We start from the raw sequence: 13,023 nt of genomic DNA, 5'->3' as shown, positions 1-13,023 counted from the left end.
AAAGATGTGATTTGCTTTACTGTTGTACGAACTTGTCGATTACTATTGAATTATGTGTTTCTCCTCGTCCGTAGATGTAGGAAAAAAATAGTTGAACCATGTTATCATTTCTAATTTTACGTTCCACATGTCAAACTTGTTATAATCAAAACCAATCTAATTCCTAACAAAAACCAATAAAAACAAAATAAGAAGTGATGTATATCTGGCCCCTTATTTATATTGTTCCATTTGTCTCCTGCTTGACCTTGATAGAATAGATTATTGTTTCACTTGTGGTCGGTCACTCTAAGACACCAATCAGAGGAATATATAGGGTTTGAGTCCTCCAATTCCATCATTCCTTAAAATAACCCATGGAATCCTCAGAAGAACCTCTGTCCATTGAAAGTTTCTCACACAGTTGGCTAACAAGTGTAAAATCCCCCTTAGATGGACTTGAAGAGTCCTTCAGACCATCTCTTGAAACTACATCACAAGAACTAGATTACAGAATAGTGAAGAAAACATATCTAGGAGACTTCAATTTTGATGTTCCCATTCATCATCCTTTTGCTCATGCTGATCAGCTTTTCTCTGATGGAATCATCAAGCCTGTTTACATTAACAAGTCAAAGATAGAGACATCTGAGTCTCTTGATTTAGCTCCTACTGTTAGCTCTTCGGTGTCGTTTAGAGTTCTAGTTCCAACTGTTGATGTTCAGTGTCATGTTTTAAGAAGATGGAGAAAATCTGTAGAGCAAATATTGCAGAAGTGCTGTGGATATCTGAGACCCTGGTGCCATAAAATAATAGGGTCAAGTAAAAGTAGAAGAGTTGGTGATATAGATAGAAGAGGAAAACATGTTAGTAGTTCAAGAAGTACACCACAATCATCTCCAATTAATGATTTTGAGCACTCAATTTATGAGGCAATTCTTCATTGCAAAAGGTAGATTTCAATACTATGATGTTTGTTCTTTCTCAAATTTACTGAATTTGCATATTCTGAATACTTTCTATTTTCAGATAAATGATTAACAGTGATAAAATGAAATCAAACCCTCCTAGAGCAAGGGCGGATCCAAGGTGGGCCAGGGGTTTGAGCACTCACTAGTCGCTAGAAAACTCCGAGAACTTCTAGAATTTTCCTTGTCTCATATCTGTGTCGTTTGCCTCCTTGATTTGTTTATGTTGATTTGTATATTGAGCAAAGCAGAAGCTTCTACATTGAAAACAATGGGAAGTTTACCATTTCAATTATATAATAAAGCCTTTCCTTTGGCAGAATATGATTTTTGTATTGTTGATGTTGTAAAGATAAGAATTATATTATACATTGTTTGTCTGCTTCATCCTGAAAGGTCAAGAAATAATAGTGAATAATATTGCTAGCTGGGTATATGTGCATTTAAAAAATTGAGTAGTGATGGTGACCGATTGAAAAAGTTTCATGCTTTGACTTCACATTGCCTGGATGGAGGGGGAAAAAAAGAAATTGCAATCCTAGAATTAGGTAGAGAAGATGAGTTTTTATATTAAAATAATCAGCTTTTTGGGTTTTTTCTTTTTAATTAAAAGTGGAGGATGGGACGGAAAACCAGGTCATCCCAACGAGGTTGGCACCCTAGGCGAACTGAATCCGAACCCAAAGAAAGCTTTTTGGATTTTATGTTTTGTTCTTTTCTACCTTCCAGTTTTTGTGCCCTTCTGAGATTGTATTTGTGGTATCAGGTACTGGATTCTGTAACAGTATAGGTAGTGAATATAAAAACTTATGCAATTCATACTGTAAGAGCCTAGTAGAAATTGGCTGTAACTTATATAGGATACAAACTAGTAGAAATTGATTGTAACTTAAACTAAAACTTCTTAACTTGAATCATTTATTAAAAAAAAAAACATTATTATCCGTCATGTTTTTTTTGCTTAGGTCTTCCATTCCAGTGCTACCTTGTTATAACCAGGTCGTTACAAGTCCACCAACTTGAATCTGGTTCATTCCCGAATCAATACGTCGTACATTTGATTTCAATTATAACAATTTGATCTAACATCGTGTAGATTTTATTAGCTTAGGGCTAAGTTTCATTCTTTAAGACTTACGGTTTTAAAACACGTTTAGATGCATTAAAAGCGCGTTCTATTATAGTTCAATCACTTCATGTAGGGTTCAACTTACTTACTTTCATGCTTGGTCCTTTAAGAACCAAACTAAACTTGTCATTTCCTATTAATTAATCAATGGTAGGAGTTTTATTTCTTCCGGAAGGAGAAATACATATGAACCACACACCACAGTTTATAATCACTAAAGACAAGATATTAGTTCATACTTTGATTTGGTTCAGGTATGCAAGCAGATTTGGGAGCTAGGTAGAGATACATGCATGCAATTTTTAGGGAATATTGCAAGACAAGTATGAGAAATTGACAAAGTATGCTCTGAGAATAGTCATATCTACATATTATCTAGCTACCAACCTCATTTAATTCCAATACAAAACTATGGTGCCTTTTATAAAGTAGACATTACTTTGTGTGTTTGTACCATTGAATTAATTTTACACTCCATCATCCAATTGTAAAAACATACAAAGTAATGCTTACTTTGTCAAAAACAAAGTAAGGCTATAGTAAAAAATATTTATATTATAAAAAGACAAACTTGCTACTATTATATAGTTGCAATACAAAAATGAGACATTGACATTTTCAGCACAAATAAAACAGAGTACATATGTACATGTAGTCAAATACACCAATGTCCACAACTTAGCTAATGTTTTCGTAAAGGTGTATAGTTTAGGTGTTGAACTAGTTTTGGTGATAATAAACTATCATAGGCAAGCAATAACTTGGAGTCATTCTTGAATATTGTGATTAGGGCTTTGGCTTCATTGATGATTGATTCTTAAAAGTTATCATTAATAGTTATACTTATACGTAATAAAATTATATGTAACCCGAAAATGCGACATAAAATCGATACTAACTCAAAAATGTTAACACGATTGTGACACGAAAGTTTTAAGATTGGGTTTGAGTTTTTCCTTTTTGGCACAAACTAAAAAATGACATGATAGGAACTCGATAATAGCCAGATTTACTATCGGGGGTGGAAACAGATCAAAAGGATGTAATAGATGGTCGTCGTTAGTTTTTGGGCCGAATATTAAAAGCATATACTATCGTGAATTAAAAATAAAAGACTCGATACTAATCCAAACAGGTTAACACGATTGTGACACAAAAGTTTTTAGATTGGGTTTGAGTTTTCCCTTTTTAACACGAACCCAAAACTGACATGATAGGAACCCGATAATAGCCAGATTTACTACCAGGGGTGGAAACAAATCAAAAGTATGTAATAGATGGCGGTGGTTAGTTTTTGGGCCGAATATTAAAAGTCTATACTATCATGAATTAAAAATAAAAGACTCGATACTAATCCAAACAGGTACACGATTATGACACAAAAGTTTTTAGATTGGGTTTGAATTTTTCCTTTTTAACACGAACCCAAAAATGACGTGATCGGAACCTGATAATAGCCAGATTTACTATCAGGGATGGAAACAGATGGTAGTGGTTAGTTTCTAGGTTGAATACAAAAGCATGTAATAGATGGCGGTGGTTAGTTTTTGGATCGAATATTAAAAGCCTATACTATCGTGAAATAAAAATAAAAGCCCATAACGAAATAAGTTAAAAAATAATGGGCCGAATATCAAAAGCCTATACTATCCTGTATTAAGGATTCTTTACATAAAACTCATAAAAAAATATCAAAAATATCAATCTTTATTCTAGAAATATCATTTGTAAGTGGTTTGGTTGGTGAAATGAAAGTAGAAAATAAAAGAACCTATATTTTCGGTAACTGCAACCTCGTTTGGTTGGTGAAATAAAAGTGGAAAATAAGAAAACTTATATATTCGGTAACTGCACCCCATTTTTAAACTTGACATAATTAATAGGGTTTTTTTTACACAAAACTCATAAAAAATAATAATATTTATTATTTAATTAATATTGGTAATTTAATTTTTAATATATCAAAAATATCAATCTTTATTCCAGAAATAAAAGCCCATAAACTAAACAAATTCAAAAATATTGTCAGAAGCCTATACTATCCTGAATTAAAAATAAGGGTAAAATACATGAATATCATAATTAAGTAAAAATTTACAACTAAGTCATATTACCAAACTTAATTCTTAATATGTCATTATTTTCCAAATATTATGATTTTATACTATAATTTAAAAATTCTAAACTTCAATTCAAAAATCATAAACCCTAGAAAATATATTCTAGAATTCTAATTTATAAATTTTAATCCATAAAATATATTAAAAGTTAATCCATAAAATATATTAAAAGTACTGATTTTACTGGTTTGAGTCAAGTTGTAAATAATTTTTAGAAAATAATTTTTAGAACATGAATTTCTGTGTAACTTTCCCTAAAAATAAAAGCCCATGAACTAATCAAAAGCCTATATATTATCCTGAATTTAAAATAAAAAACCCATAAACTAAATAAATTCAAAAATATTGTCAAAAATAAAAGCCCATGAACTAATAAAAGCCTATATATTATCCTGAATTTAAAATAAAAACCCATAAACTAAATAAATTCAAAAATATTGTCAGAAGTGGGATTTGAACCCACGCCCTCTCACGAAGACCAGAACTTGAGTCTGGCGCCTTAGACCACTCGGCCATCCTGACATTTGTGTTATATTTTCAACGTTTTAATATATCTATAATATATTTATGCGGAAGTTGCACAAAAAACAGCAACTTTTATTTATTCCCTGGAGAGGGAAATCGCAAGAGAGAGAGAGAGAGAGCTCTTCTCTTCCGCCACTCCACTGACTGCCAGTTGCCTCCACCGCTGGCGCCGCTACTTCCACCATCGCAACCTTCTCTTTTCTTCGACGGAAACGGAAATCATCTCCGGCGGTCAGACAGGTTAGTAATCTGAATTGAATATGAAGGCAAGGCTTAATTGTTCTTTGAATGCTACTGATAAAAGCTTAATTGAATATGAAGGCTTGATTGAATTTGAATGCTGTTTTTGTTTTTGCTTAATTGAAGGTTTAAAGTATTTTTGCTGAACTGAATGCTGTTGGTGTTTTTGCTGAATTGAAGGCTTAAAGAACCTTTGTATGTAAATCAAGTATTTTTTTGTCTTAAAGTTAACCAAATTAAGATTTTTCAACTCTATTGGAATTTGTAAAATCAATAGAAATATAGCATATCACAATATCAGAAGAAGCATTTGACTTTTTCATGTCATAGAAAGAAGAGAAAGAGAAAGAAAGTAAAAATTGCCATTGTTTTGTTAGTCTCCAAATGAAGTTTACTTGTTTCAAGTTTAAATCATCATAAGAAACATCTTAGATAATGATTAATCATTTGCTATTAGCATATGTAATAGTAAATTGTATCAAAAAAATTGTACAATGGCAAACTCAATTGTCACTTATTTAGAGGTGTGAATAGTTTGAATATTTTTTTTTTTTTTACTTTATCAAAAAAATTTGTTGCTCAATATTTGAGCCCCGGGTCATGTGGGACTATCATGTTGCCGTAAATTGCTTGTAATTGTGTACTGAGTGTCCATCTTTGATGAGTAACAGAAACTGAAGTGCTTCGGGATTTTACTTTCTTCTTTTGTTGCTTCAATTCCTTAGTAACCAGCGGGATATGCTTATTGTCAATACTTTATCTGTTGATCACATGGTTATGCTTAAAAACTTGACATAAAATGTTATACTGATGTTCAGCTTCCGAGCTATATGCTATGCAAATAAAAGGATAATCACTTGATTACTTCACATTTGCCTCCACAACACAATCATTGTATTTTTTGGAATGTGTTGAAGTCAGTTTTTTATTATTTCCCTCTCCCACAGCAATGAATCCAGCACAATTTCACGGTCCTCCTGCACCACCTCCTCCATCCCCCTGGTTTCCAATATTGCTACCGGACCCTCCACGGTCAAGTTCCTTATGGGGCACCAAAAATGTGCATCATCAGCTTAGAGAATTACAAGAGACTCTGATGCTTGCAAAAGCAATGTAATAATCTCTTTCTTAAAATCACTAATGGTTCATCTTGTTGCTTTTTTCATAAACTAAAAGCTGTAGTCTATTGAACCAAGGCAATAATTAAATTGCACTCTAAACAGGCAGAAGGAACTGGAGGTGTTGATGACAATAAAAGATGCTACAGGATCTGTGGAACATGTGGAAAATGAGTCTATTCACCCTGTTGCACGTGAAGTTTCCAAGTATTTACAAGATAGGAAAGTTGATATGAAAGTACAGGAATCACTTTCAGTGAATGCTGCAGAGTCTTTGATGTCAAAATTAAGAGCTCAGCTAGAGCTTTTTCGACCTCTCATAGATGAAGCTGGTCCCTGGGAGGAGAAATCAGCATCGTTTAGGTTATCTGATAAAATACTGAAATACAATAGAAATAAACTTTGGAGGAAGAGAAAGAGAAAGCGCATTGCAGAAATTCAGGCAAAGGTTGTCTTTATTTAGCATGTTTTTGACTGCTGTGGCACTCTTATTCCTAGCCTGTGACTTTTTTGTTTAATTTTCTTACTTTGATATTTAGGAGCAAGAACAGTTTGACCAAGCTAATCGGGAAGCTGATGAATGGAGGGCCAGGGAGATTGCCAAGGAGGCTGCTCAACTAAAGGTATTGGAAATTTTCGGGTTTCAGGTGACTCAGTTGTTATTGGAAGTTGTTTCTCACTCAATTACCGCTACAAACTCCGAAAGCCTCATGATTTTTAATTTAAAAGTTTATCCTGTGTTATTTGTCTTATTTTGATCAAATTAAGTTGGAACCAACAAATATAATCATGATGCTCTTTGTTGAGGCTTGCAAACGATCTGTGATGGTTTCAGCTTAAAAGGACAACCCTTAGTTTTAGTCCTCCTAATAGAATCTATCACTTTTTCTAATACGAAAATCATATTTTTCACGAAAAATAGCAAATGTTTGTTCTTTGATACTAACCAGTGAAGTAGCCCTACAGAACTTAGTTATATTTGCATAGAAATGTTTTTTGGGAGTGTTTTCAGTCAATATTTCATGGGACATCAGATGGCTTGCAAGGATGAAACTGCCTATTTCAGAATTAATGGCATGCTGTTAAACCAATAAAAGTCTTTGTAAAATTTGAGCATCTGACTTCTTTTAGCCAGAGCACATGTGGTGTTGCAATTTCCCCTTAGAATAAACAGGTATAATTGTTGTTAGAAGGAAAAACTAGGCTCGCTGATTGCTGTTCTTGATTTTCAGGTTAATGAACTTCACCTATCACTGCACAATTATAGTTGTCCATTGCACAACGATATCATGGTTACAATCCACTGCACAATTACAGTTATCCATGCATATTGAGTCTTTAGAACTGTGCATTTAATGATTGCTTTTTGTTGATGGGAGCAGTGTAATTCTATGCAATCGTGCATATTGTTATAAACTGTCTATCCAGCTTTAAATGATGGAACACTTGACTGAGATCAATGTTTTTTTAACTTGGGCAAGTGTGGTTGCAGGTGGGAAAGATGAAAAAGATTGCAAAACTTAAAGAAAAAGAGGAGAGAAAGAGATTAGAATCTGAGGTGAGAATTTGTGAAGTGCACTTGCTTTGTATATGAGAATCTGTAGCTTATCTTATTTTCAGTTCTTTTAATTGCTCAAGGGAAATTTGTTTGGTTGTTTCTTCTTTTTAACTCAGACATATTGTTGGCTAGTCATTTGGTTTCTCTTACTTGGACCTAATAGAGTTCATGGAGCTTTATAATTCAGAAAAAAGAACAAAAAGCATGGCATTTTGAATGCTAACTACCAGAGCTAGTATTTAGATTTTATCTCCTTGTAAACCTCCTCAATTTTTCTGTATGCTTTTCTGATTCATGAGATTTAGATTGAGAAACCCTGCATATACTTATCACCTAAATAGAGCCTACATATATGAAAGATCTGTCCCTAGCGAAAATGCTATATTGAGACCTATGAAAACATTGTTCAGTGGACGGTTCAAAACTACCATAGGAAACTAATAGTATGAAGAGCTGTTGCGATTTTTCTGTTTCCTTTCCTTTTCTTTTCTGTTTCAATTATGGAGAAATAACAAATCTTATATGATGTCATACATTTCAGTTAGAGCTGGCTTTGGTTGTGGAGAAGTTGCAAGAATTGCGTTCTATCAGGATACAGAAATTGAAAAAACAAGGTTTGTATAACAAATATATGCTATTTGTTTACCTGATGCATACTCCGCCTGTCATGATCTGGTGGGCTTCTTACAACCTACATAGTAGGTATATTGTCTAATGTGGTCATATAAGGAGAGATTAGATATCTCTACAGCAGTTATGAATACAAAAGGAGATTCAATATGTTTGGTGATGCTTTTGAGTTTTGAGACTTGGTAACTTATGCTTGGCACTTTTTTTGAAAAATGATGTGTGGCTTTTCATGTCTGCAATTTCTAATTGTGTCAATGCACGAGAATTATTATTTTTAATTGTAATATCTAACTAAGGTTAATTGCATAATCATGCAGGGCATTTTCTTCCAGAGGAGGATGACAATTTTCTTGAGAGAATTCGAGTGGCAGTTGAAGAAGAGGAGCGGCAAGCAATGGCTGCTGCTGACACAGGTGCTGCCAAGGATGCTATATTAACTGCTGAAGAATCTAGGAAAATTACCCAGATTCGTGGACCTATCTTAAAGGATTCAAGTAATGAAACTGATGGAGTGGAGGAAAATAAAGGCAACACAACTCAGGGAAAAGACAGTGGAGAGTCTAGTGCAGTTACTGACACATCTAAAGAAAAAGGAGCTGAAGTTCAAAGTTATCGTGGAGCTTTTGATTCTGTGGCAAATTTACCAATGGAGTTTTACCACTACTACCACGGCAGCAATAATGATATGGGCACTCTTATTGAGGTGCTATTCAACTGCTCAGTTGCTTGCAAATCATATGGTGCAGTAATGACGAATATTGTAAAAGAGTGATCCTTTTCCATTCAATCTTACGAGTTATTTGATCCTGGTTTGCAGGTTAGAAGAACATGGGATGCCTATATAAGACCAGGAGGAAGGTAAGATCATTTCCGCAAGAAACTACTAGACTGATCATGTTGATCATCCATATGCACTTAAGCCTGCCCATATGGCATGCTTCCTTCTATTATTCCTTCATCTGTGTCTTTTAGTTAATTTCATTGTTACTTTAATGCCTTTTATCTTCAAGTAATTTGTATATGGAATGTGGGTGTGCAGCCGGATTCCAGGGCATTGGGTGCAGCCACCACCTCCAGCAGATGAAGTATGGGCATCCTACCTTGTTAGGCCTACATGATTGAAAATGACACGGTTTGGCTTCCATCAGCTATGACCTGTGTGCTGCAGAGTTCGAAAGCATTTGGAAGCTGATTTCTTTTAGCTGTGGCTTCCAAAAACTATGAAGTGGTTCCAGATCCACCATTTTTCCCCATTCACTTTGTTTGATTTAGAGGCTCTCCTTGATTTTGATCCCACAGCCACTTCTAACAACCTACATGAAATTAATTACAAACATCTGCATACCTTTTTTTACGACTTAAATGAAACAATGCTCAATTTCACATCATAATTGCATCACTGGTGGAAAATTTCAAGGTCTGGAACCTCGCCTGCTTCCTTTTTGTGGTATGTCCATCTCTTTCAAACTTCGAATAGAAAGTTGTGGTTACTTCATTTATGTTGTATTCCAAAGCAATATTAATTGCTATGAGCAATAGATACCCATCCTATTAAACAAAAATTTGCAGTCAAATAGGCAATCTCTATTTTAATTATTTCTTCAAAAATATTGTTAAACATATTAACACTAACCCTCGAGGATTATGACCCTTATCCATTCAATTTACTGTCCACTGTAGTTACTTTTTCTTTTAAATCTCATTCTTCAATCATTTTCCATTTGTTTTTCGCTAACGACAATGCTTCTTTCATGCACAGTTGTCTCAATGTATTCATTTGAAGCACAACTTGCAAGATTATGAGGAGGCTTCTGGTCAGATAGTTTATCTTCTCTTTCAGTAAATATGCTGATGTTATCTCCTGTAATTAGTCTAAGTTTTACAGGATGAAGTCTGATAAAAACATGGGTTGTTACCTCGGCATTGCTTGCTTGTGTTGGGAAAATCAAATGGGTATTTTTCCTATCTGAAAGATAAGGTTTGGAAAAGAATTCCAGATGGTTTAATTGTGTAACATCTCCGAGCTATTTTTGATACCAGATGATCACTGTTGAATGGAGACGATCGAAAAAATTCCACCCAGATGCTGCTGATGTTCAGTTTTGGCAGGCTGGCTCTGATGAGGTTTAAAAGTGCAACTTAGATGCTGCAACTTTTGCTGATAATGGGAGTATTGGTTATGGGTGTACCCTGCATACTTCTTAGAGTCAGTTTGAAACTAAAAAATGGATTATGTTTTGGTATTGATGCAACTTTAGCTGAAGCAATTGCATGCAGATTGCACAGACTTTGCCTCGGATTAAAGAACTGGATTATTTCATGCTCCATGGGAAATTTTTCCCACCAATTCTTACTTCTAATCTGATTTTGCTGTGAAATTTTGGACCTGTGTGATTTCAGATAGCCTCTTATAAACTGTGTTGGGGAGAACCAGCTAGCTCTGGGTTCGATTGGGCAGATAGCAGGAATCGAACCTCATCTTCTCCTTGAATTGCCAGTTTGAAGTTATCCTCATCTTCCATCAAAAATTTAGAATTGCAGGATACTTCAAAATGAAACAAAATGATCAGATTTTTCATGAAAGAAGATAAGAAGTTGTATATGCAACAGATAAGTACTGAAAGCATTGTTGCAATTTTTGACTCCTTTCCTGTTCTGTTTTTAGTTCCATGACCAATCTTATATGATGTAGAAGCCAAAGTTGTAGGAACTGCTGACACTTGACAGTTTTATATCCGTTATGAACTGCCAATAAGTTACTTATAACTGTCGAGAAAGTTGTAATTTTAGGTGGTTGTGACCAGAATTGACTGTGGCAAAAAAAAAAAAAAAAAAAAAAAAGCAACAACCAATAATGATGCTATAAAGCAGGTACTGCCACATTGACAAAAAAAAAAGGGATTGAAGTTTAAAATTATAGTGAAGCTTCTTTTTTTTTTTTTTTTTTTTTTTACTATTACCATGGCAGTAGTAATGATATTGACACTGATATTCAATCTCTCTCAGTTGTTTGTAGCCATATGATGCAATAGGGATCAATCTTATAAGAAAGATACAAGTGACATTAATTGATAATGGCACGCAAGACTTGGGCACTATTAGGATTCAACAGTCAGAACACTGTTCTGACTTCGTAAGCATAATCTTCCGCACTCCGGGTCTCCTCAAATGTGTGATTTTTGTCCCTTAGGGAAATCATCTCACAAGTCTTTGGTTGCGATTTCTAGGTCTAGTACTTTTCCTTTCCAATATATGCATGCAGATGTTTGGGGACCAACCCCTGTTTTATCACTTTATAGACATCGATATTTTATTGTGTTTACTAATGAATTTGCCTGATTTTCATGGATGTTTTGCATACAATAAAAAAGTGATGTGTTTGCCATATTTCATGAATTTTATATTATGATTGTGAATCAATTTAATGCTTGCATTAAGAATTTCTAATAACTCTGCCTGTGAGGGTCACTTGGTGGCCTTTACAGCCGGTCCCAAGCCCGGACAAAGGAGGAGGGTTGCGGTAGGTTTGTGGCGGCCAGCGTAAAACTTAGCCACATCTTATGACATGAACCATAATATAAATACCGTTGGGGCGTTCCCTACTCAGCGACGCGCTGCACTTCCTAGACCCGGGTGTAGTGATAAATGTGCAAGGGTTGCTAGGTCGTCGCCCCGAAGCGGCGCGCCACCCCAGGACCCGGGGGTGGTGTCAAATATGCAAGGGTTGCGGGTAAATAAGCTAGTCCACGGTAATGGTAGGGGTAGGGGTAAGGGTAGTAGGTTACGCTTTGGGACATGGAACATAGGTTCTTTGACAGGAAGATTAGCTGAAATTGTAGATGTTATGAAGAGGAGGAGAATAAATATATTATGCCTACAAGAAACCAAGTGGGTTGGAGCCAAGGCTAGAGAGATAGCTCCTTGGGGTTATAAGCTTTGGTACACAGGAAAGGATAAGGGTAGAAATGGAGTAGGTATTCTTATTGATAGGGAGTATATTGATGAGGTAGTAGCGGTGTCTAGGAAGAGCGATAGAATTATGAGTGTTAAGCTAGTGATAGGGGATGAGGTTGTGAATGTCATTAGTGCATATGCGCCACAAATAGGATTAGATGTGTCTATAAGACAAGCTTTTTGGGATGACTTAGAGGAAGTGGTGCAACAGGTTCCTAGGGATGAAAAAATGGTATTAGGGGGTGATCTCAATGGACACGTGGGTTCTAGGCGAGATGGGTTTGAGAGTGTTCATGGAGGGTATGGTTTTGGAGATAAGAATGAAGCAGGAAATGATATTTTGGAATTCGCATCAGCCTATGACTTGAGTATCATGAACACATGGTTTATGAAGAGAACATCCCACTTAGTGACTTATCGGAGTGGCGGTAATGCGAGCCAAATTGACTTCTTCTTAGTAAGGAGTGCTTGGAGAAAGAGTTATATTGATTGTAAGGTGATCCCTGGTGAGAGTACGACAACCCAACATAGAGTAGTGGTGCTAGATTTTCGAAGTAGGAAATGTATAAGAAAACAAACACCTCAAGTAGAGACTAAGATTAAGTGGTGGAAATTGCAAGGGGAGAATCAACAAAAATTTGTGGATGAGATGACCAAAAAAGATATTTGGACTTGCAATATGGATTCAGATATAGATTCGATATGGAATAAGATGGAGCATAGTATAAGGGAAGTAGCGAAGGAAGTTCTAGGGGAATCTAAAGGTAGCATGCCACCGGGTAAGGACACATCTTGGTGGACA

General features: G+C 35.2%; 2 protein-coding genes and 1 non-coding gene across 8 annotated transcripts; 2 read left to right on the top strand and 1 right to left on the bottom strand.

The window, feature by feature from the left end:
• The first annotated feature begins 356 nt into the window (after positions 1–356).
• On the top strand, positions 357–935 carry LOC136216714 (probable membrane-associated kinase regulator 6). Its single transcript, XM_066003269.1, has one exon. It carries the CDS (start codon positions 357–359, stop codon positions 933–935), a length of 579 nt encoding a protein of 192 aa, XP_065859341.1.
• Positions 936–4,634: 3,699 nt separating this feature from the next.
• On the bottom strand, positions 4,635–4,718 carry TRNAL-CAA (transfer RNA leucine (anticodon CAA)). Its single transcript has one exon. It is a non-coding gene; the product is annotated as a tRNA-Leu (tRNA).
• A 106-nt stretch (positions 4,719–4,824) lies between these two features.
• On the top strand, positions 4,825–11,184 carry LOC136217121 (U11/U12 small nuclear ribonucleoprotein 59 kDa protein). Of its 6 annotated transcripts, none has more exons than XM_066003708.1 (12): positions 4,825–4,961; positions 5,909–6,074; positions 6,185–6,527; positions 6,619–6,702; positions 7,572–7,637; positions 8,179–8,251; positions 8,585–8,970; positions 9,085–9,125; positions 9,307–9,714; positions 10,027–10,081; positions 10,160–10,220; positions 10,308–11,184. In XM_066003708.1, the coding sequence occupies exons 2-9, from the start codon at positions 5,911–5,913 to the stop codon at positions 9,383–9,385; spliced, it is 1,236 nt and encodes a 411-aa protein (XP_065859780.1). In that variant the 5' UTR covers positions 4,825–4,961; positions 5,909–5,910; the 3' UTR covers positions 9,386–9,714; positions 10,027–10,081; positions 10,160–10,220; positions 10,308–11,184. The 6 variants fall into 6 exon arrangements, with proteins under 6 accessions (XP_065859780.1, XP_065859778.1, XP_065859779.1 ...); XM_066003706.1 differs by having other exon boundaries at positions 10,153–10,220; XM_066003707.1 differs by having other exon boundaries at positions 10,160–11,184.
• Positions 11,185–13,023: the final 1,839 nt, after the last annotated feature.

Source organism: Euphorbia lathyris, chromosome 2 (genome assembly GCF_963576675.1).
Source record: "Euphorbia lathyris chromosome 2, ddEupLath1.1, whole genome shotgun sequence".
NCBI classification, from domain to species: Eukaryota; Viridiplantae; Streptophyta; class Magnoliopsida; order Malpighiales; family Euphorbiaceae; genus Euphorbia; species Euphorbia lathyris.
The sequence above is the reverse complement of the archived record's forward strand: the minus strand, read 5'-3'. Positions and strand labels throughout refer to the sequence as shown.

Bases quoted from the DNA above. Each gene is read 5' to 3' on its own strand.
- LOC136216714 (XM_066003269.1), top strand. From the start codon at position 357: ATGGAATCCTCAGAAGAACCTCTGTCCATTGAAAGTTTCTCACACAGT.
- LOC136217121 (XM_066003708.1), top strand. From the start codon at position 5,911: ATGAATCCAGCACAATTTCACGGTCCTCCTGCACCACCTCCTCCATCC. The intron at 6,528-6,618 runs GTTGTCTTTATT...TTTGATATTTAG, and splicing joins TTGCAGAAATTCAGGCAAAG to GAGCAAGAACAGTTTGACCA. The intron at 9,126-9,306 runs GTAAGATCATTT...GTGGGTGTGCAG, and splicing joins TATATAAGACCAGGAGGAAG to CCGGATTCCAGGGCATTGGG.